We start from the raw sequence: 23711 nt of genomic DNA on the forward strand, positions 1-23711 counted from the left end.
ACCTCCTGAGGTCCCTTCCAACCCTGATATTCTGTGATTCATATTCTATGAACCTGGGCATGCTCAGTCTTGAGAAAAGAAACTGGGGGGGTGGGGGGGGAGAACCACTGTAGTCTGCAAATATGTTAATGGCTGTTATAAAGGGGACAGTGATCAATTATTCTCCAAATCCACTGAAAGCAGGACAAGAAATAATGGGGTTAATTTACAGAAAGTGCGATTTAGTTTAGATAGGAAAAAATTCTAACTGTAAGGATAGGTAAGCACTGGAATAGGCTTGTAAGGGAGTTTGTGGAATCCCCATCATTGGGGGTTTTTCAGAACAGGTTAGACAAACACCTGTCAGGGATGATCTAGGTTTACTTGGGCCTGTCTCAACATAGGGAGCTGGACTAGATGACCTCCCAAGGTCCCTTCCAGCGCTACATTTCTATGATTCTAATACAGGAGACAAACTGAAGCGGGATTCATATATGTAAAATTTTTCATAACCTGTGTTAGTCATTTAGCTTTACTGGGATAGATAATTTGCAATAAGAAAAGAGAAATAAGACCTGTTTGTAGAGGTAAATCTGAGTCTAAAATAAGAGACATCTCTTGTATTTAAGGCTGTGTTTATTTTATATTTGCTCTATTGATCAACATTGCCCAGAAGTGATGTGCTTATGTCTGATACAGTGATCTTTTGAAATCTGAGGCAGGCCTTGCTAAAGTGACCAATATGACTCCACTGTGTTTAATAAATGAACACACAGAAGTTTAAATACAATTAACTTTCTGACTATTTTATTTGATAAAAGCAACACATGCTGGCATGGGAGAAGAGAAGTAGTTAAGGGGAAATCTGCAATGTTCATAACATAACAACAGTGATATGATACATAAGCAAAATGCCATAGCACGAATCTTGTGCATCTCCAGTCATCTGGATAAGTTCAACTCCCTTTTAAATTATAGAAAAGGGAACTAATGACACTTATTTTAATTGAAACACTCTTCAAAAGCTGGCTTTTATTATTATAACATAAAAGGTTCCAGTACAATATTATTATTCCGTTTCCTCTCAGTGGAGCATTCTGTGATTCCAAAATTTTGTTACACACCCCATGAATTATTCATACAGAACTTAAAAAAAATAGAACATTATTTTCTAGTTAAATATCAGTAAACAGTGTAGAAGTACTTGGAAGAACAGAACCATCTGAGACAATATAAATTCTCTCTTCTGAGTCTGTTGAAATTTATTTGGCTTCCTTCCTATATTGGTTTACGTGATACAGTCTGGAGTTTAGATGTTCCCATTCCTGTATATTTACACCATATTAGTTGCTACTTGGTAATTTGCTATCTTGTGCTAATTTGCAGCCTTTCAACATCATCAGTATTTCTGATGAAGCCAGGCTATTGCTTTTAGCTACACTGAAGTCCAGTCATAAGGCACACAGTTGGTTGACAGATATTTCCAAGTCTTCTCTCCAGTAGCAGAACAAGCCAGCTTCCGTCAGGAGTCTGAATACTGACATGGTTCCAGGAACAAATAGACATGTCACCTGAAGTCAGTTCTCTGAAGATCTTTTGATTCCCTGTTCTTACGACTTTTTATAAGTATTATAAATATTGCGAATATGCTTTTTCCCCAACAATGAATGATAAAACACATTTTTTGACAAGGTTGAGCCAATTCTTTCCTGTTTATTGTCATATCTGAAAGTGGCTAATGTTGGTAAAATGGCTTCATAATGTTATTTCATCATTTATCTTTGTGCCACCACAAATTTTAGAGAAGAATATTGTGCCATTAGTCTAAACCAGGGGTGGGAAAACTTTTTGGCCTGAGGGCCACATTGGGGAATAGAAGTCGTATGGCGGCCCATGAATGCTCACAAAATTGGGGTTGGGGTGCGGGCTCTGGTTGGCGGTGCAGGCTCTGGGGTGGGGTTGTAGATGAGGAGTTTGGGGTGTAGGAGGGTGCTCTGGGCTGGGACTGAGGGATTTGGAGGGCAGGAGGGGCATCAGGGCTGGGGCATAGGGAGAAGCTCGGGGTGCAGGCTCTGAGTGGCCCTTCTCTGGCTCCAACAGGGAGGCGCGGCCAGGCGGCTCTGCATGCTGCCCCATCTGCAGGCACCACCCCTGCAGCTCCCATTGGAGCACTTAGGAGCTGGAGTGGGGCCATGCTGCAGCTTCCGGGAGCCGTGTGGAGCGGCCCCCAACCCAGCACCCCAGCTGGAGTGGGGTAAGTCCCAGTAGGAGCTCGCAGGCCAGCTTAAAATGGCTCGCGAGCCAGATCCGGACTGCGGGCCTTAGTTTGACCACCCCGGTCTAAACCTTTTGGGCCTGATTCTTCACTGCCTTGCACCTTGCATAGTCATTTGCCAAGTGAGTGCAAAATGCTACCATTCTGATCTGGTGGTGTTCTACACATATTTTGCCCAGCTGTAAATAATTACTTATAGCCCATGACAGTGGAGAATCAGGCCTACTGTGCTCTAAGAGTTCTCAGACCCTGCAAAGGAGAAAGGTCTCAGAACCTGGGCTCCAGCTGAAGTCTGAATGTTTACACTGCCATTTTTAGCTCCACAGCCCGAGCCCCACAAGCCCAAGTCAGCCGACCCAGCCTCAGACTTGCTGCTGCAGGTTTTTTAGACATACCCTAAAGTCTCACCTAAACCCCAAGACTCCCACTGACTTTGATGGACTTTGGAGCAGGCCAATAGTTGGTAAACATTCAAACACCATGTTAAATCCCTCATTCATGCTGTTTCTGCTTCCAAGCATCTCTAGACAGGATTGTTTATCAAAAGTTGGAGTGAACCCAAACAGCTCTGGGTGGTAGTGGTGGGGAAAGTGCTAATATTCAGCTGGGTGTCCAGATCTGAAATACAATCCAATTTTTATAGTTAATAAGGAAGACAAGGTTTCCACGCAGTTCATGTTGTCTCAGTAGCTGACAACAGGCAGGAAACTCATAGATGAAGCAGATGCACCATTCTCTATCACAGTGAGGAAAAAAAAAAGCAAAAAATTCTGAACAGCATACAGGAGGGCCAGTGAATTGACTGCCAATTCCTGCAAGCCTTTACTGTCAATTTCCTGCCTTTTGTGGATTTGGGTTACAACTTTAATGGTGTTTAAACAGAATGATTTTATATTTATTTCTTCCAGACTTCATGTTTTTTAAGGATGGTTTGTGAAATGGTATAAACTGTATATTTAGTTGGGGGTTAGAATGGAGGTTTTTGGAGCTGTTCCACTCTCTTATGTAACTATTTATTTAGGCTGTTTTAAAATGAATAGTATTGTTGTGAGTAAGGCTGTTGAGTAATACACACAAGATCATTTTTCCTCCCTTGGCTTATTACTGACTGATCAGAGTGGATCTTCCGCAACTGTACCTGTCTATTGATTAAATACAGATTTGTATACACTACTTTAAACCAGGTAATGTTCTTAGTGCCTAGACCAGAGCAGCAGTCAGCGTCAGTACTGTTTAACACAGAGATATATTGTCAGAACAGTTTGAAATAGATGGTAGAAATCCTCATAAAGGTACTTAGCCATTTCTCAGACTAATGGCTTCTCCATTTAAACATTTTTCCAAAATACCAAATACCAGGACAGCTTGCCACTGTAACAACTTGCCAAAAATGTAACTTGATAAAAGGTACAATTCTACATGTTTTTCCCTTCAGATAAATTAAAAATTCTGACGAAAGTTTGGCAAGAAATTTGTTTTACAAAGAAATTGGGCTGCGACCACCAATATTAAGTTTATGTACGAGGTGAATTTTTTACAACCAAAATAACAAACCCCTAAAAATAGGGAGCCTGCAGTGCATTTCTAACAGTGGGTCACCCTGCTCCCTTCCCGTATGAGGTGGGGAGAAAAGCTGGTCCCCTCATGGCATTTTCCCCAAACCAGTCCCGCAGATTGGGGATGTGGTGCGGGTTCCTTCTTCCACATGAAACAAACAAGACATTCTCTCCCCAAATCTGCAGATTCTCAAAGATCAGCTGGAGGCCTGTGCCTCTACACTGGTTCTGGGGCCCTCAGCCTCCTTGTCTGGCTCCACTGGAGCCATGCTACTAGGGTCTGCCCTTTTCATACCTGCTTCTGGAACCTCATAAAGGAGGTGGGGAAGGGTTTGCCAGCGTCGAGAGAGCTTCTCAGAAAAGTTAGTGCAGCTTGAGGTTGTATTTTCCTTTCAGTATCTTTACAGCTACTTGTCAGGGGAAGGTGGGTTACCATGTGCATCCCTAGGCACTTCCTGCTCTACATGCTAATGGTCAGTCTCCCAAACCCCTTTCGCCAGAGCTAAAGGACACGGAGCACAAACCCCCTATCCGCACAGCTATAGACAGATCTACACATCGAGGATCCTCTCCACATGAATCCAGTGGACACAATCTCACCTGATATTATAATAAACATTTATGAGGCACCCATTACAATGGTGTGGGGGAACCTTTTACAACATTTAGCACACAATGGTGTAACACCTTCCCCTCAAGAAGGAGCAAGGAACCTGCCAACCCAGATGGCTCAGATAGTGGAAATGCACTACTATAATTCACATATGTACAAATTTACATTAAAAGGTTCAGCATGGAGAAAGCTCAGATGTAGAATTCCTCCTCGTTGGTTGAAGAGCCTGGCTGAATGCTGCCAGGTGTCTTCCTAGCATTCAGAGAACAAGGGTTTGCTCTTGGTGACTGTCTGAGTTGGCAGTGAGATGCTAAGGGGGATGCTGAAGATGACAAGAAAGAACTGGAAGACCACTCCGAGAGAGACGGAAGTGAACTACTAGGGAGCTCAACAGTACTGCACATGGCTGACAATGGCCTTCTCCTGGAGTCAACCCGTTTAGATCTACTGACACTTTGCCTTTGTGAGGGAAGAGAAGCTTCCAAATCACTGCAAAATCCATTAAAGGTAGAGTAGGCTGAGACCACGGACAGATCTGAAAAGGACAGCTTCATCCCTGTGTCGACATCAGTCTCCTGTGAACCCTCCAAGTCCTCAATGTTAAGCTTGGGGCTGCATCTCCATGTTTTTAACCTGTTCACAGGTGACCCAGTATTTAAAATCTGAAATGGTTCACTAAAGTGAAAGGAGTCAGAGCCTGGGGAGGAGCTTGTTGTGGGCAAGCAGAACAGAGACTTGCTTCGCTGAAATGACCATGAAATGCTGGAGGCACTACTGGATCTTCGGGTGAAGTCTCCTCGGTCACCATTTCTCAAGTCCTGCTGGGAGACACCAAGGTACTGACCAAGGCCATTTGCCCGATGCAGCTTGATTTGACCAGCTGACTTCAGATGCTCACTAATTTGATCAGGGGCAGGTCTGTGACTGTGAGGAATGTAGCTTGGTGAAGACGTGAAACAGGAATCCCTTGAAGATGGGAAATGAAGCTTGTTCCGCTTAGCAGACTTCCTATACCAAATACGTGCCTGCTGCGGGGGGGGGGGGGGGGAAGGGGGAGGAGAGAAAAGAGGAAAGACCACATTAACACAGACTTGGCAATTTTACAACTGTAAGTCTTCATTGTTGAACTGTTACTGCATGTAACTATAAAGCAGACTGTCACTCAGTACACTCACAGTAAATATTTCACTTTAATAATAAAGAGAAAGCACTGTGCCAAAATCCAAATATTTATATAAGGGTCCTTGGAGGAAAACAAAAGTGAAGCCTGGAGCCTTAAAACTGTCCTGCCTCACAGGGTGAACTCCATGAAACAATAGTGAGATCCTGAGAAAGACACACATCTCCTGGAAGACAGGTGACATTTTAAGACTCTAGGACTGTAGCAAAATTTTCAGATGTGCTCTGAGAATTCTCTATGTAAGATTTTTAAGAACTATAGTATTCTATATGAGATTTCAAAACGCTGAGCTCAGAAAGACCCTTTTGAAAGGCATCTAATTTTATTCCAATTTAAAACAACCTGGCTCTTTACTTGTTTTTTATGTCTCATCTGACATTCAGTAAATCCTGCATTGATTGATTACACACTTAGATAGTATGTGAAAAAACAAAACTATAGGAAATTGACATAAAAAGTCTCTGGAGTTTGTGTGTTGAAGCTCAGGGCACAATTGAATGGGTGAGAAGAGCTAGTTAGTCCAGCTCACCAGGTTTTCCTTTTTAATCACAAAATCCCCAAGTTTTTCTCATTCTGAATTTTAATATATTGATTTATTTATTTAAGCTTTTATGTAAAACCCAAAGAGAAACTGTTTATTGGTATTCTACAAGTTTAACAAGCATGGACTTTTTAACTAATATAGATTATTATGCAACTTCATTCATACTCTACTTCCAGCATTTCTTCTTTTAGTAAAGGAAGTTGAAGATGAATAGTTCTTTCTCCATTCATTTCTTCACTAAGGATGGTGAGAAGTTTGCTACATTCTTCCTTTTGATTTTGACCGCTGCCATAAACCCAGAAATCTCATTCTCCCTCTTTTTCTCTGAAACTCACCACCCCTTCCACTTCTCGCTGATCCAACTCATCCCCTACCTTATATTTTGTAGGAATGAAAAGGGCAGGTTACTTAGCTGTAACTGGAGGTTCTTTGAGATGCGTGATCCCTATCTGTATTCCACTGAGGAGATTCAAAATCTGTGCTTCCTGCCTACTCTTGTGAGCCTTGGAACGACTCGTTCCTCCATGGCCGGAACTTGTTGACAGGGCAACATCCTTCTTGGACTTGGAAGAAGACTTTCGGCCATGTTTACGCGCATGCTTCCATGACTCATGGCTAGGTCCCTGCATTGGGTCTGTAGGACTGGTACTTGCAGAACCAGATGGAGGTTCCATGGTAGGGGGAGCGCTCTTAGGTTGCTCAGGCTGATGGACAGAGGGGATTCCCTGGCCAGGATCCAATTTTGGCCCCATTGCAGCCTCCATGAGGTGATTTTTGAGGCAAAGAGCTCAGCTTTCCCATGTATGGACAGGGAAGGAGAGGAAGATACTGCACCCAGACATGATGTGGGATTTCCCCAAACAGTACAAACAGCACTGGTGCTCATCACTGATGGAAAACAAGCGAGAGCAGAAAGCACAGATTTTGAATCCCCTCGGTGGAATACAATAGGGACCATCACTCGAAGAAGAACTTCAGGGCCATCAACAGCCCTTTCTCCCCAGCCTTCCAACCTCAATTCTTATGATAGAAGGGCACCAATGCCACCACTGTCACCTATAGCCTTGCCCTTATATCATTACCCTGAAACACTCCAATTCTTAGTGTCAGTCAAAACCCACTCTTTGAAAAACACTCACGTCACCCTTCTTCTCTTTTAACATTGCCCTATCTCCAAGATCTATTGTCTGAGCAAGGGACCCTTCCCCTCCCCCGCCCAACCCCCCTACTCCTAGCAAACCTTTTTTGAGTGGTTAATGACTTCCTGGATCCTTCTCCTCATATTAGTTATTTCAATGTGGCTTCAACAGTTTGTATTTAAATCACTCCTTTTGACAGTTTTACTGGAATTTCTCACATGATGCAAATACCAATTTTTGCCCCCAGATATGCTTTCATACAATTCCCACAGACTGCAGCAGGAGCTTCACACACATCCAAAGTTAGAATTAGGCCTAAATAAGCCAATACCTTATATTTTGTCCTCCACCTCATGACTTAACATGGCATGGTTCAAATACTGTACCACAGAGACAGTGTATCAGAACTGAGAAAGTATCTCACCTCTCAAGTTTCCACATCCATTACTTGACAGCTTGCTGACTTATTCAGCAAATGACTTCATTATTTATATTTTAAATGATGTTATTACTCGATAAATTTTAAGAATTTTAAGATGGTAACAACTGGAATTTAGTGCAGATAGCAACCTACTGTTACTTTAATGCCTAGACAACGTCCAAGCATTGTTGTTGCTCATTTCTCACTAGTGCACGCCCCCATGGTCTTAGTGGCAAAGATGTGCTATTGTGTTTAAATCTTTCATTATCCATTACATTGATTTTAGAGGGAACAAGGTACTTTCACATCTGCAAAAAACTGTTCGCTCATTTGTAACTGTCCATGCCAAGGGTACGGTATGGGACATAAACCCTGTTGAGTTCACTTATGTATTGTGGATGAATACACTAACACATGAAGCTATGGTAATTCATAATACATCTTTTCATAATGTAATAGGCTGTTCTTCTTAATGCCATATAGAACTAACTGAATCTTTGAATAAAATTAACTACAGTATTGTACCAGTTTAATTAATAGATAAGGGATCATGATTTCAAGAGAGTCAAACAGAATGGGTCAAACTGAATGGTAGTCAATGAAGTTTTACCAGAGATGAATTTGGAGCTATGTTTCCAAGCTATATTATTTTTACTTATGCAGAAGGCAAGATAAGTTATTTTAGAAATTTCTGCATCAATTTGTATTTGAAGAAATTTCTGGGTAGCCTACAGAATGCAGTATTTCATTTTCAAGGACACAAACAAATTATCCCATTACTTTGTGTGTTTGTGCAGGAAATTATTTTGTTATATTGTTGTCAAGTATATGAATACAGTTTACACTCACTAATGATTCAGATTTTTCTGCAGAATTGTTCTACTGTGAGATAATCCATCTGTTTGCCATACAGCTGAAGTAATTAAAAAATAAATAGTTGATAAATAATTAGACAAAATATGCACCAGTAAAAACTGAAGCTAGACTCAATGGGCTTCCCTGCAGGTGTTAAGAGTTCTTATTTGTGGATTCCTGGACTAGGGCCTTTGAAACATTAGATCACAAATACAGTTATCAAGTCAAATGACTTGTACTAGAAAATCTAAAAAATGCTTTGGGGGACAGATGTACCATTGACAAAGAGGCTGGTCTTATGGATAATGCAAAGGACTGGAAATCCAAAGGAGATATGGATTCTACTCTTGCACTGTCAAGTCTTTGGCAAGTTACCATATCCCTGCACCAGTTTCTTTGTGTTAAAATATTTGTAATGTAATGACCTATAGTTTATGGGTCACATTTTCAAATACCATCTTAAATTATATGGGCAAGTGCAATATTTTCTGGAACACTTTCAGAAGCCCTTTATCCCATATCATGGGAAACTATCCTAACAGTGAGATGTATTAGACTGTATAATAATCTCCCAAGTGAAGTAGTGGAAATTCCATCTCTTGGCACATTTTATACCAGACCAGAGAAAACTCTAGCAAATATAGATTAGTGCAGAGGTGGGCAAACTATGGCCCAGAGGTCACATCCAGCCCGCGGGACCGTCCTGCCCGGCCCCTGAGCTCCTGGCCCAGGAAGCTCGACCCCGGCCTCTCCCCTGCTGTGCCCCTCCCCCGCAGCCATGCCGCCACGCGGGCAGCACGGCTTGCACCCGGCTACCTCCCAGACTTTCCAGTAAGCCTGTCCTGCCGCTCTGAGTTGCATGGTAAAAAGGGGCTGGGGCTGTGTAGATAAGGGGCAGGAGGTCCTGGGGGGCAGTCAGGGGACAGAGGGCAGTTGGATGGGGCAGAGGTTCGGAGGGGACGGTCAGGAAACAGGGAGCAGGGAGGTTGGATTGGGGGTGGGGGGTCAGGGAGCAGGGGGGGTTGGGATGGGGGGGCAGTTAGGAATGGGGGTCCCAGGAGGGGGCAGTCAGGGCACAAGGAGTGGGGGGGGGTTGGATGGGTCGGGGGTCCCAGGGGGCCTGTTAGGGGGCAGAGGTGTGGATGGGGTCAGGGCAGTCAGGGGGCAGGAGGGTTGGATAGGAAGTGGGGTCCCAGGGGGGCAGTTAGGGACGGGGGTCCCGGGAGGAGGTGGTCAGGGGATGGGAAGTGGGAAGGACCAGACAGAGGGTGGGGACCAGGCTGTTTGCGGAGGCACAGCCTTCCCTACCCAGACCTCCATACTGTTTTGCAACCCCGATGTGGGCCTTGGGCCAAAAAGTTTGCCCACCCCTGAATTAGTGGATACTCCTCTATTGGTAGAGAGCTGGAGTGGATAAAATGAATAGGACTTTTCCCTCTCTAAATTCTCTGATTTGCTGGATATCACAGAGGGAAAACCATATTTTAGCCTGGATTAAAACTCAGGGGAAATTGGCTCCCAGTCCTGTGTTGAGGCCACTATGCCATGCTTTTACTTACTAGCCAACTACTGTATACAGAGAGCTAGGCAGTCTGCTGTTCCTCTTTGCCTTTACCAATTAAATGTATATAACATTTAAAAAAAAATAAAAGAATTGGAACCCATTTTCAAAATGTGATGGACCATAATGAGCCATGAAACATGAGCGAGAGAGACTGATCTTCCTCTGCTACTCTGACCTTGGAGAGATGAAAAGAGAAAAACAAGTGTTTTTCTCTTTTCAAGTAAATGACATGGACATCTCAGATGTTCTTTTTAGCATAATGCCTTTATATTCCCCATGTGGGGCAAATCTTTTGTCTGACTTCAGAAGCAAAATCTCATCAACTAACTCTTTTTTTTCCCCTTCAGCCTCCTTACAGTTTGCTTTTTGCAATGCCCATTACCTCACTGCAGACTGACAAAGCACTGTCTGGTATATCTGTGCTGCTTGTGCTAGAAACAAAAGCTCCAGCTACACTGGAAAAGGATCAGCCATCTGACAGAACAGAAATGCTGTGTACAAACTGACATGCCACTTGCACAGCCTCTAGAACACCAAAAAGGTTGATTTTGATTGAAATTCCAAATAGAGAGGACGATATATCTGTCCACACCATCTAAGCCTTTGCATGAATACCCATCAGAAAACAACTGTTGATTGAACAGATTAGCTCTATAATAAAAAAAAAATATTTTTAAAACCTAATGCTTGGTCTGTTACCCATGCTCACTGTAGTCTTCACAAATCTTCATAAAGTCTATGGGAAATTACAATCTCTCCACATTTCAACAGAATTTTTGGAGGATAACCAGTCAAACATTCAGAAATGAAGGAAACAACTTTTGGTGAAAGCTACAGAGATCTACAAAGGCTATATTATTAGGGCCTCATACATCTGATGAGAAGAATCCAGGACTGCTAGTTAACGTTTTGCATGTTGACAGAAGAAAGGAAATTTCTACCTTAAAAAAAAAAAATTTCTCTTATTAGTCATTATTTTTATTTCAGTAGTTCCTAGAGGCCTCAACTGAGACCAGGGCCCTGTATAAACACAGAGTAAGGGACAATCCCGACTACAAAGATTTAAGGGTCAGATTTTGACCCTTCCTTACACCAATTAGTATCTTATTCTGTTAGATGGGCTGTTGTATTAATTTCAATGGAATATATGGACCCAAAGAGTCAAACGTGTTAAAATGACCTTGTCAGAGATCTCCACCTGCTTAGTACCATGGTAAACACATTATTACAAATCTGTTAAATCCTTGATTAAAGATACAGAGAAGAAGGAAACAGTTCAGCATTTGACATGTAAAGTAAGTAAGGCTTTTATTTTGATAACATCCCTTGTTCTCTTTCCCTTTAGCTGGAGAGAGTCTTTAGAAGGAAACCCCCCCATTTGGCAGTTTCTTAGATGGCATTAAAGATAGTAATAACTGTCCTTTTTTGGGGGGAGGAGGGAGGGAAAGAAATGAGCTGAGATGAACTGGAGCTGTGATTACTATTGTTGTTGAAGTCTGATCCAGTTTCCCAGAAGACAAAACAAGACAAATACACACAAAAGAGGAGAGAAAAGAATAGCAAATATAGAAAATGCAGCTTCTGTCTCTGGTTGACTTTCACTTGCAACCTCACTGATGGCAAAACACAGGTATAGCACTTAGTCTTATTAGCTTCTCTGAGACCTGGCGAACTCGTACCAGCACCAAGCTACTTAGAACATTGCTTTTAGTTTCCTCTCTGGGCACAGTTTCATCAATGTTGCAAAATATCCAGTCTTGGCTGCCTAAGGCAGACTCTTATTAGACAAGAAGAAAACAAGAGAGGGATACGAAGGAGAACAAAGTGAAGGAAAAGGACACACACACGGGGCAGGGATGACAAAATCTCACATCCCAGTTGATGGTTGGGATTTAGCCAGAGCCAGTGGAGGAGGTGACATCATCAGGATCCCTCTCTTTCTCTCTCTCTGACCCAGTCTGGTCAGGACATCTCTCAGGACCAGGGCAACTAAGACTGAACAGTGTCATCATAGATCCTGGGGTTCCAGGAGATGGCATGGGTGGCAGCCAGGATGTGAAGCTCACTCCTTCCTTGTCTTTCAGTCAGCCAACATCCACATCCGTCCGCAATCCCCCCTGCTCCCCGAAGTCTTTTCTTTTTAAGAACCCAAAAAGGAGTGTGGTGTGTGTGTGTGTGTGTGTGTGTGTGTGTGTGTGTGTGTGTGTGATGGAATAGCCCATCCCCTCATTATTTTGTTTACTAATTAGGCCTAATTCCCAACATACCAATATTGATCCACTGATTTTTGATCCTACACTTTTCTTGTTTGCCAGGCATGATCCTTGAGTTATACTAGTAGGCCTCTTTGTTTGGACTAATTCAATCTGTCTGTCTTCCTTTTGCACCTTTCCCTATCAACATTTGTTGTTATAGCTTATTGTGACATTTTATAAACTTTCACTCACTTTTTACAGCTGAGCTCACAATTACAGTAAATTTGTAGTCCCAGTCATCACAACAGGAATCTTGTAACATTATATATCTACACTGGCTTTTTCTGACTGTATGTTATGTTTAAAATGGCATTCAGTATATTGATATGCTATTAAAGGTAATTTTTTAAATAAAAAGATATAAAAGAGGTTGTCTCTCTCTCGCTCATGGTGAAGGACAGAATGGCTGAAAGATCACTTCCTGTTTTACTTAGCTTCCAAGACCTCAATTTAGGATTGTGTGTTTCTATTAAAACCATCACTGATACTAGAGAACCCACAAACATCTAAGGTAGAAAAGGCAGAGCACATCTTGAGGGAGAAACACCAAGTGGACAAGATTTTTAAAAATACGAAGCAAAAGTTAGGTTCTTATATCTGTAACTAGACACAGGTCTTATCAAGTCAACGGTCTGCCATTTTCAGCAACATGTCCAACACATGCCTATCAAAAGATGTGGTGTACCTCATCCAGTGCACTAAATTCCCCAATAAAAACTATGTGGGTGAAACCAGACAATCACTATGCTCTCAAATGAACCCACACAGAAAAACGATAAAAGATAAAAATACCACAGCACCCATGGGGGAACACTTTTCCCAAAACGATCACTCCATATATGACCTCTCAGTCCTTGTCCTCAAAGGAAACCTACACAAAAGATGAGGCTAGAAGCTTAAATTCATAACTTTACTAGATACTAAAAATCTAAAGACACTGGATTTATGGCTTAGTACAACAATCTATAAGCCACCAATCTCCCTTTTTGTCTTATAAGTGCTGGAGTGTTAACAGGACACTTCACCTTGAATGGTCGCTTGAAATATGTGTTAACTATTTATGCTAAACAATCTGTTCCACCTTGTACTTAGCTGTGATGCTCTGAGTACTTTCCCAGACCTCAAGAAGAGCCCCGCGTAGCTTGAAAGCTTGTCTTTTTTACCAGCAGAAGTTGGTCCAATAAAAGATATGACCTCACCCACCCTGTTTCTCTAATTTTCAGCACACTAAGAAATTAAAGGAAACCTTTGTAAAAGCTATTCTTTTTGTCCTTCCAGTCAGAATTCCTCCTTGCCTTCCTTTCCTTTTACTGTTCATCAAATTTGTTCTATCCACCTGCACCATTAATTTAAGATGTCTCATGCTTTTCTTTAAATCGCCATCCTTTCATTTTGTTCCGCAGAAGTCGCATTTCTCCGCCTTTTTGGGGGGCTGCCCTTGACTTTCTATTTCCTTTACACCTCCTTTGATTTCTAGTTAGTTTGTTCCCCTCTTTTCCCTTTTTATTTGTTCTTTTAATTGCAATTGCTCAGACTTTGGAAATGGAAATGCATACTGCTATTTGTCTCAAAAAGTGTTTGTAGCTATACCGGTTTTGAACACAGGCAAGATAGATAAAGGCAAACCTTTCACTGAATTAACAAATAAATAGTCATATACAAGCTTCTGATCCCTTTTTATATAGTACAACTTATTTGTTGATATTCATTTAGCTCAGTAACCTTAATTCTTTGTGTATTTAAATTTTCTGTACTGTACATATTTATCAGGATCACACAGAATGCCTTCATTTACATAGGTGGAATACCTCTGCACTCACAGATTTACTTCTGGGAGTTACACTGAAATGCTTGACAGTTATTTACTGAACTACTACATACACTGTAAAAATTCAACATATGAAAATAATGCCAGAACCAATACTGATCATAGACAATCTTGCTCACGCTAATTCAACAACATAGCTACCATTGACTTCAGCTGGAATAAGATCAGGCTGTCTGAGTTAATTTGAGGAAGCAGACAAAGCAAAGATGCCACAACAAAACATTTTTGCGGGGTTTTATGTTTGCAAACAAAGGATATCAAATGCCAGACTCATCCATTAATAGGTTTTTTTTCTTGCTCTTAATCTAAGGGCCCCGATAATTGCATATGCAGAACGGGTTAAGAGGATGGAGCAATCTTACTGGTTGGCAGGAGTCCCAACCCCTGTAAGCATGCCACAAGATACACACAGGTCACATTGCTGAGGTATATTAAAATCCCAGTCACATTAAGTACTTTCTTGTTACTCCGAAGTATAAATTTATTATTGGTGGGTATAAGTGATACTTTTGGCATGTGTAGATAATCTCAGTTTTTAGCAATCAAAATATTCTTGTTATTAATAACACAAACCTATATGCAAGTTGAAAAATGTTAAAATGTCATTTTGATGAGAGGTGAAAATTAATACGGCTACTGTGGCAATAGCCATGGAATGTTTAGACCCCTATACAGTACCCTACACACAGACATTACAATTTTTTTCATTCAGTGTCATTGTGCTGTAAATTATTGTAGTTGGAAGATTCACTATTAAAAACTGGAAATCAGAGAGAATTGCTGTAGCTCACGAAAGCTTATGCTCAAATAAATTGGTTAGCCTCTAAGGTGCCACTAGTACTCCTTTTCTTTTTGCGAATACAGACTAACACGGCTGCTACTCTGAAAAGAGATTACTAATAGGATATGGACCCTTTAATCTATAGAAGAAAAGCAATACGTGAAGGTGATCCCAAGTGGCTACCACATCAAGGTGGTTCGTGGCCATTTTGAAATAAACTGGTTATCCCAACCTAGTGCCTATCCAGTCCACGTCACAAAAACCAGTCCAACAACTAAAGAATTAGTGGCAGTCTCAGCAGAGAGGCCAAGGACTGGATGGTCAGGAAGCGTGAATTGCCTTCTCAGCTGCAGGCAGACTTGAGGCACCTATGTGGGGCAGTGCAGTTGCTGCCAGTGGGATAGAGCTTCTACATAGGTGGGATCTGCAAGATGGTCTGCGCACACCCAACTCTGCAGAAGCGTGCGGAGGACAGAAGGAGATATGGGTGCTCAGCAAGTTCAAGCAGAACCTCCCACAATTGTCAGCATCCTGAGCTCCACGAAGCAAAAGGATCAAACCTGGGGTGCCTGTTCTGTAGATAGAGGACTTCAGTAGCAAGGGCACCTTTCACAAAGAAAATTCACTGTAAACCTCCCCCCTTTAAAATCGGAATGATTACATTCTTCTAAATGTAAGGGTCTAACTTTCCTTGACACACATGCTTAGCCCTATTAGCATTAAGAGCATGTGTATTTCGGGGATGATCTGTCCTGTGGATTTTTAAAAATAAAGTGAGCATTAATAGTGGGAGTGGGCTATTTTTATTAAGCAGAAATATAAATCACAAAATATTTAAGAATAAAAGGTTAAGCAAGCCTCAGGAAACCTCTTTAGCGAAGCAGTGGCTTTGAGGCACATTGTTAAGCAAAAAGCCACAATGTGTAACTGTGAAGCAACATGCCTCTGTTCAAGCTGTTGTATGTATCTTGATGAAGAGTGCAGTTTTGGAAAGCTTGCTATTTGTTATTCTATTTAACTCACTTGCATATGTTGAAGTGACTCCGAGCAGCCTTAGATACAGTATGGGTACTGTGCCTTTCACAACCTTTCCCCTCCTATTGACCAAACTCTCCATAGAATCTGTCTATGAGTACATGCAGCTTGAGATAAGATTGAGAGGGCAGACTGCAGGGAGCATGTCTCCTAAACAGCTCAGGTTGCTTCTCTGCTTCTCTCTCCTTTTTTCTGGGTCTGATAGCTATTTTGCAGAACAAGAAGATTCTTGGGCCATCTATTGAGGTGCAGTTGGTCACGCAGTGTTTTAATACATATGTAAGAAAATAATTTGTACTATCAAAAATTCTGTTTACTGCTAATAAAAAGCTCGTAACTAATAGCTATTTTATAAACGTGTGTGACCTGGGTACTCATGTTTCTTATAAAAACTGCAAAAACATGCACCTTTAGCTATCAGTTCACAATCTTTCCCATTTCTACACTTGGCTCATCTCAGTCTCTTCTTTGCCGAACATGGGGCTAAGGGATATCTGAACATCATGGTATCACCTACAGCTGTATTGATTTTTATATTTTTCCACGCATACAGCATTTTATAAGCTCTCTTTTTAGCAGTATTTTCTTGGGTCTGCCTACCAGGATATTGTTATGGAAGCCCCACTCTTTATTTGCTGTTCTGGGACAAATTAGCATTCTTATACAAATTAACAAATAGATTTCTGTTTCATCACATAAAAAAATAGAGATGTTAGAGAATACCTGCAAAAGGATCTTATTCCCATCATGGTCTTCTGTTTGCCACCTGCCTTCACTGATTGGGCTACAAGGACTGGGCAAGAGAGGAACAAGCTGTCCAACATCTTCTACTCGGAATTCCAGCACCGCTGACTCTGTAGGGGTTGGAATCTGGCCCTTAGGGAGTCTTTTTAAAGAGAACTGAATGTCTATATCCATGTTAGAATAGACAGGAAAGACACAAAAATCTGCCTTTTTCTGACACACTGGTCTTTTCAGGATTAACTGGTACAGTTTCATAATGTCAACAAAGTTTTCATTCCTGCAGTATATGGCAAAGCGGATAATTTCTCTCCCATAATGCACTGGTCGGATGGCCCACAAAGGGGTCCCATGGGCCAAAGTGAAGAAGTCCTGACTACATGGCATGTAAGGGAGGAACTTGCCATGCACTCGTTCTGTATGGTGGTAATGCCAAGGTGGTCTCTGAAAGGTTTCATGGAGCTGTAAGATTGGTTCTTCTCCATATTCCTCTTGCAAAAACAGAATGACTGCTAGGGCAGGCTGAGAAACAGCAGCCTTACCAGACTTCCTGTGCTTCCTCGAGACCCGTCTTTCTGAGACCTGGAACAACTGGAGGTCTGGATGGATCCATGCTAACAGTTTATCAATGGCTTGCTGGAGAACTTTGGATTCACCAGGGTCTGTGATTATATGTATACTAACAAGGAAAGGGTCCTGATTGTCTTCCACAGAAAGTTCACCTGATAGTATAAAAAAAACAAAATCTGTATTAGGTTTTAAAAATTTATTAATTCCTCGTATTGTGACGTGATTTATGTAGGTTTTGAAGGAGAAATACATTATTCAGTCAGTTACGTGATTTTTCTATATCAAGCTTGCCTACAATAGTCAGTAATATCTAGAGGTAAATATAGCCATAAATAAAAGAACCTAACAGAAAACAAACTAGTATTTATCAAGACAATATACTGCAATAATTATTATTTATACTACTCAAAATGGGCTAGGCACTGTACATTCCTGTGTAGAAAGAGACAGTCGCCTGCCAAAGAGTTTACAGTCTGAAAGGCAAAAAAAACAAAGAACTGGGAGAAAGCAAAACAACAAACAAAATGGTCAGGATCAAAATGGGTATCTGGCTTGTTCATTCCATGTTTTCGTTTTAATTTGTGCCACCTGGCTGTGTGCATGAAATTTACACAATGGAATTCTATTCTATCACCTTGCCATTAGTATTTCCCACCAAGTTAGAGTATTCAAGGGGCCTGAAGGCAAGTATCAGAAGATTGTATATGCGTAGTGAAGATATCTGCTTAGTAATAGCAAGTAGCACAAACATCATGGTATTCAAAAGCTGAACATCATTCAGGCAAAAATTACTTGTTACCCCTCAAATGCATGAGGGAATCTCTATGATGTAGTCCCTGAAATCTCCATGACTACAAAGAAGTAGGTTTGGCTAATACCAAGTGACAGCTGATTGGAGGTCAGTGGAGACATTGCCAATTTCGCTCTGTTGAAGCTGTGTGTGAAGAGAGGTGTATGTAATCAGAGACCCCAGAGAGCTCAATAAATCACTTGGCTAATTTAGCTATTTAGTTGAACTTAGGGCTGTCAAGCAATTAAAAAAATTAATCACAATTAATCACATGATTAAAAAATTAAATGCGATTAATCGCTCTGTTAAACAATAGAATACCATCTATTTAAATTATTTTTGGATGTTTTCTACATTTTCAAATATATTTCAACTGCAACACAGAATACAAAGTGTATAGTGCTCACTTTATATTCATTTTTATATCAAATATTTGCAGTGTAGAAAACAAAAGAAATAGTATTTTTCAATTCACCTAATACAAGTACTGTAGTGCAATCTCTTTATCATGAAGGTCAAACTTACAAATGTAGAATTATGTACAAAAAAACTGCACTCAAAACCAAAACAATATAAAACTTTAGAGCCTACAAGTCCAATCAGTCTTACTTCTTGTTCAGCCAACTGCTCAGAAAACAAGTTTGTTTACATTTACAGGAGATAATGTTGCCCATTTCTTGTTTACAATGTCACCTGAAAGCGAGAACAGGTGTTCGCATGGCACTGTTGTAGCCGGCGTCACAAGATGTTTACGTGCCAGATGCACTAAAGATTCATATGTCCCGTCATGCTTCAACCACCCTTCCAGAGGACATGCCTCCATGCTGATGACGAGTTCTGCTCGATAACTATCTAAAGCAGTGCGGACTGAAGCATGTTTATTTTCATGATCTAAGTCAAATGCCAACAGCAGAAAGTGATCCGGGTTCTGTAGTTTCTGCATCAGAGTGTTGCTCCTTTAAGACTTCTGAAAGCATGCTCCACACCTCATCCCTTTCAGATTTTGGAAGGCGCTTCTTGGGTCGAGTGCGGTAGCTATCTTTAGAAATTTCACATTGGTACCTTCTTTGCATTTTGTCAAATTTGCAGTGAAAGTGTTCTTGAAAAAGAACATGTGCTGGGTCATCATCCTAGATTGGTATAAACACCAATCTTTGGATCCAGCCTGTGGGACTGCCCTCTGTGGTGCCGCAGGCCCCACGCCACTCTCAGAAGTGGCTGGCACCATGTCCCTGTCGTCCCTATGCGGTAGAGGGCTCCGTGCATTGCCCTTGCCTCCACGCACCGCCCCCCGCAGCTCCCATTGGCCAGGAATGGGGAGGTACCTGGAGGCGTGGCAAGGGCAGTGCATGGAGCCCTGTGCCCCCCTGCTCTCCCAGGGGCTGAGCAGGGCGGTGGCTCTGGCCACTTCCCACAGTGGCACAGCTGGGGCCAGGCCAGGCATGCAGGGAGACTGCCCAGGCTCCGGTGTGCGCTGCTGCCACCCCAGAGCCACTTTAGGTAAGCAGCGTCGGGCCGGAGCCCGCACCCCGAACCCCTCCTGCACCCCACCCCCCAACTCCCTGCCCTGAGCCCCGTTGCACCCCGCACCCCTCCTGCACCTCTGCCCTGAGCCCCCTGCACTCCCCACCCCTCCTGCACCCAACCCCCTTTCCTGAGCCCCCTCATACACCCTGCACCCCTCCTCTGCCCCAATCCCTTGCCCTGAGCCCATTCCTGCACACTGCACCCCCTCCCACACCCTGCACTCCCTTCCGCACACCAACCCCCTGCCCCAGCCCTGCATACAATTTCCCCACCCAGATGTAGCCCTCGGCCCAAAAAGTTTGCCCACCCCTGGTCTTAGCGATTGGCTGAACAAGAAGTAGGACTGAGTGGACTTGTAGGCTCTAAAGTTTTACATTGTTTTGTTTTTGAGTGCAGTTTTTTTGTACATAATTCTACATTTGTAAGTTTGACTTTCATGATAAAGAGATCTCACTACAGTACTTGTATGAGGTGAACTGAAAAACATGTTCTTTTGTTTATCATTTTTACAGTGCAAATATTTGTAATAAAAACTATATAAAGTGAGCACTGTCCACTTTGTATTCTGTGTTGTAATTGAAATTGATATATTAGAAAATATAGAAAAACATCCAAAAATATTTAATACATTTCAATTGGTATTCTATTGTTTAACAGTGCAATTAAAACTGTGATTAATAATGATTAATATTTTTAATTGCAATTAATTTTTTTGAGTTTATCATATGAGCTAACTGCAATTACTTGACAACCCTAGTTGAAATGGTTCTCTTTATTTAGTACTCTGATATTGCCTACATGCATGAGACTGAAGTGGAGACATAATGTCTAAATATGGTAGATTGACCAAGGGTTCCTAAGCTTTTAATTGTGTGGACCACATTTTAATAGCAAGATTATCTTATGGACTGTCTCCCCTTCTATTGGCAACTGTGTGAACGCCTTCTCGCCAGACTGGCAACTGGTATGTACAGCATATACCAAACATGCATTAACCTACAGGAGATTTGGGCAAATCAAACTGATTATGAGAAATATAGTGGCAGCAAAGTTCTCATGTCTCTGTCATGAAATGGGTGATGAGAAGTGACTGTGCCAAGTGGTTAATGGAAGAGAACAACAACCTGCAGCAAATCAATCACTGGTCATAATGATGTCGAAGGGCTCTCCTGCAGAGAATACTGCACGTGCTATTGCTCCAAGGCATCTATTGCTGATGTCCCTCTACAGGCTAGGAACAGTGGCTTTGAAACAAGAAATGGGAATGGGGACAGGGGGGAATCTAATAAAACCAAAAAGAAAACCATGTGGATTAGTTATACAATCACACTTTTTTTAAGAGCGGAATGCAAGATGTTCAAATCTGTTCTCCCTCCATTTCCTTTGATAGCATCTATGTAACAAAGACTGTAACAAGGGACAGGCCTGATATTTATGCAAATAGATGGCTACAGCTTTGTAAGAAGCCTGGGCAGAAGGATGTGAAGCAAAGAGCTGCCATTCCTGTGGGCTGCTTACTTTGCATTAAAAAAAAAAAATTCACTGAGCATGACCTTTCTGCCCTCTTGTCGCTCAGCATGGTAGAGGGGTGCTGAATGGTCTAAAGCATTTTTCAAAAGCCAGGCTTTGTGAGAACCAGCATTGGCATTAGTATTCCAGAGCTATCACCAGATGTACCCGTCAGCACAAGACGCTAAAACAAACAGCCTCAGAGGACCACCAGAGTACAGCAGAAAGCCATCATTAGGAGCTAAAGCTACGAATACACCAGAGAAAATCATCTTTTGTTGTACTAGAAGAAACCATGAACTAAGCCAAAGCGGGAATGAGTGTAACTAATAAAAGCTGAAAGAGCTTCCATATCAACTTTACATTAGCAGGAACACTTCTACTGCAGTACTGGTCCTACCTTTTTCCTGCAAAAGACAGCCTTTTCATTAAGGTGTGAAAAATGTAAACAGGAATATGAAGAGAGGAGTTTGATGAAAACGCTCCTAAGATGATTACATGGTGTGAACTGCTTCTGTGCTATTAGCAAGGCTTTCTACTTCAGCTTGCACTTATCAAGAAAGGGGCAGGGAAAGCGCCACTGCTTCTCAAGTTAGTGCAATTCAGTTTGCCCTCTGGCCAATTGTCATAGAAGCAAATTAAAGTCTCAAATAAATTTGTTAGTCTCTAAGGTGCCACAAGTACTCCTTTTCTTTTTGCAAATACAGACTAACACGGCTGCTACTCTGAAACCTGCATATCTATTAGGCTCTCTGTGCAACTGATTAAACCCACCACCACCAACATGCTGAAACATTTATTTGAACCTAAACCGTACAGTTCTCACAACTGTTCTATTTTTGCCCCAGCAGACGGGAATTGTTTCTTTTTAGGGTGGCAGAAACATTAAAATTGCTAAAAGGGAAATATCAAAAGTTAAATAATATTTATATATATTTTAACTTATCTGTTAACTTCTGTTACTACCATCAGCTGGAAGACTTAAAACTGAGATATATTAGCAAACTGAGAGCCTGATCCCACAAGGACTGAGTGCCCTCAATGCCCATTAGCTTCAACGGGAGTTCAGGGTGCTCAGCATATTGCAGAACTGGATCCGGAATTTTTCTTTATCCGCGTGTACAGCTTGATATTCTGTTGCTGTTTGCTTTGTTTAAACTACAGACGTACGTTTATTTCCTGGGCAGAGAAACTGGAGGTCTCATAATGGCAAGGCAGCAGTCCAATCTTCCCTATATTCTCTCATCAGATATTACAAGTATATCTGGTGAGGAATTTTCAACTGGAATCATTTTCTGACAGAAAATGCAGTTTCCACAAAAATCAAAACTTTCTATAGAAAATTCTTGATTTTTCCGAAAATTCTTGATTTTTTCATCAGGAAAATTGAAATGAAATATTTCATTTGGGGTCGGTTCAACATGAATACGAATATTGTGTTGTTTGAACTGTCCAGTTTTTTCATTGAGACACTGGTCAATAAATCACTAAATTGCATTTTCCGATTAGTTTAGTTCTGGGCCCCATTCTCTCCTATGGGCTGGGCTCCCCGGAGAAGTACGAGTCCCATAAGGTGAAGTGTTCACTTCACTCATGCGAGTCAGGTGATTCTGGGTGCATTATGGGAGATGCACACCAACCTGGGGAGCCTGGTATATAGCGGGGGAATGGGGGGGGGATCATACCCCTGAATTACAAATCCCATAAGGCAACGTGCCACCTTAAGGAAATGGAGTTTAATGTTGAAATTACTTGAAACTGCGTTTTGGGAATGTTGACATGTTTCACTTGGATCAAAAATATTTCCAACACAAAATATTTTGGAATTTCGCTCCACAGGAAATTTTGTCTTTTCATCCCATTTTGGGACACAAACAAATGCTGACATGTTGAAATTTCCCCTCAGATGAAAATTCCAAGTTTTGCTCAACTCTAATTACAATGTTGACACTTCATTGGAGTGTTTCTTGAAAGATGTACAGTGAGGCACAGGAAGAAAAGTTATTTTATCAACAAATTGCATCATGTCTTGGATCGCTGTGAGAGAAGTAGTTAATGGTCATCTCTGGCCATGGCACTACATTGTCCTTTGATAAATCAAACACTACTAATAAAACAAGCAAGAGGGGAATCACAGCAATAGATTCACCGGCTCCTCCTTCTCCAGGTTAGTGGCATCTACCAAATGAAGTGAGAGCAGTGAGCAGTAATCTATTCCTCAACATACCCTACTTTGCATACTGCCTCCGTTTATTCCAAAGGATGCTTGGGAGCAATGAGAAGTGCCGGGGAGGCTCACTACAGCCTGTATGACATGCAGTCTCTTCTGTCAGTCTTCCTCACCACATCTCTACTAGTAGCAGCAGGTGATGATGCCAAGGTGGAATTTCATCTGTATGTGGCTGTATAGGCAATTCATAGCAATACAAGAGTTTTACATGCAGTTCAGGATGGACAGTCCACATCTGCGGAGCCTCCTATGACAGAGAATTGGTGTGCCTTCCTGTGGTCATTTCAGGATAAAATAAGGATGGTGAGCCAAAATGACA

At 41.7% G+C, this 23711-nt stretch overlaps 1 protein-coding gene across 3 annotated transcripts in view; it reads right to left on the reverse strand.

Moving 5' to 3' along the window:
- Positions 1-783: 783 nt before the first annotated feature.
- The window catches only part of FAM124A (family with sequence similarity 124 member A), a 69453-nt gene continuing 46525 nt past the window's right edge, over positions 784-23711 (reverse strand). For 2 of the 3 annotated variants that reach the window (XM_084609875.1, XM_084609873.1), the window contains 2 exons: positions 16749-17488; positions 784-5451 (listed from right to left, as the gene is read on the reverse strand). In XM_084609875.1, coding sequence (XP_084466001.1) covers positions 4615-5451; positions 16749-17488 — 1577 coding nt within the window. In that variant the 3' untranslated portion in view covers positions 784-4614. The remainder of the gene's footprint in view (positions 5452-16748; positions 17489-23711) is intronic. The other variant, XM_084609874.1, reaches the window with a different exon arrangement.

The sequence above is a fragment of the Lepidochelys olivacea genome (genome assembly GCF_965140295.1).
Source record: "Lepidochelys olivacea isolate rLepOli2 genome assembly, chromosome: 1".
In the NCBI taxonomy this organism is placed as follows: domain Eukaryota; kingdom Metazoa; phylum Chordata; order Testudines; family Cheloniidae; genus Lepidochelys; species Lepidochelys olivacea.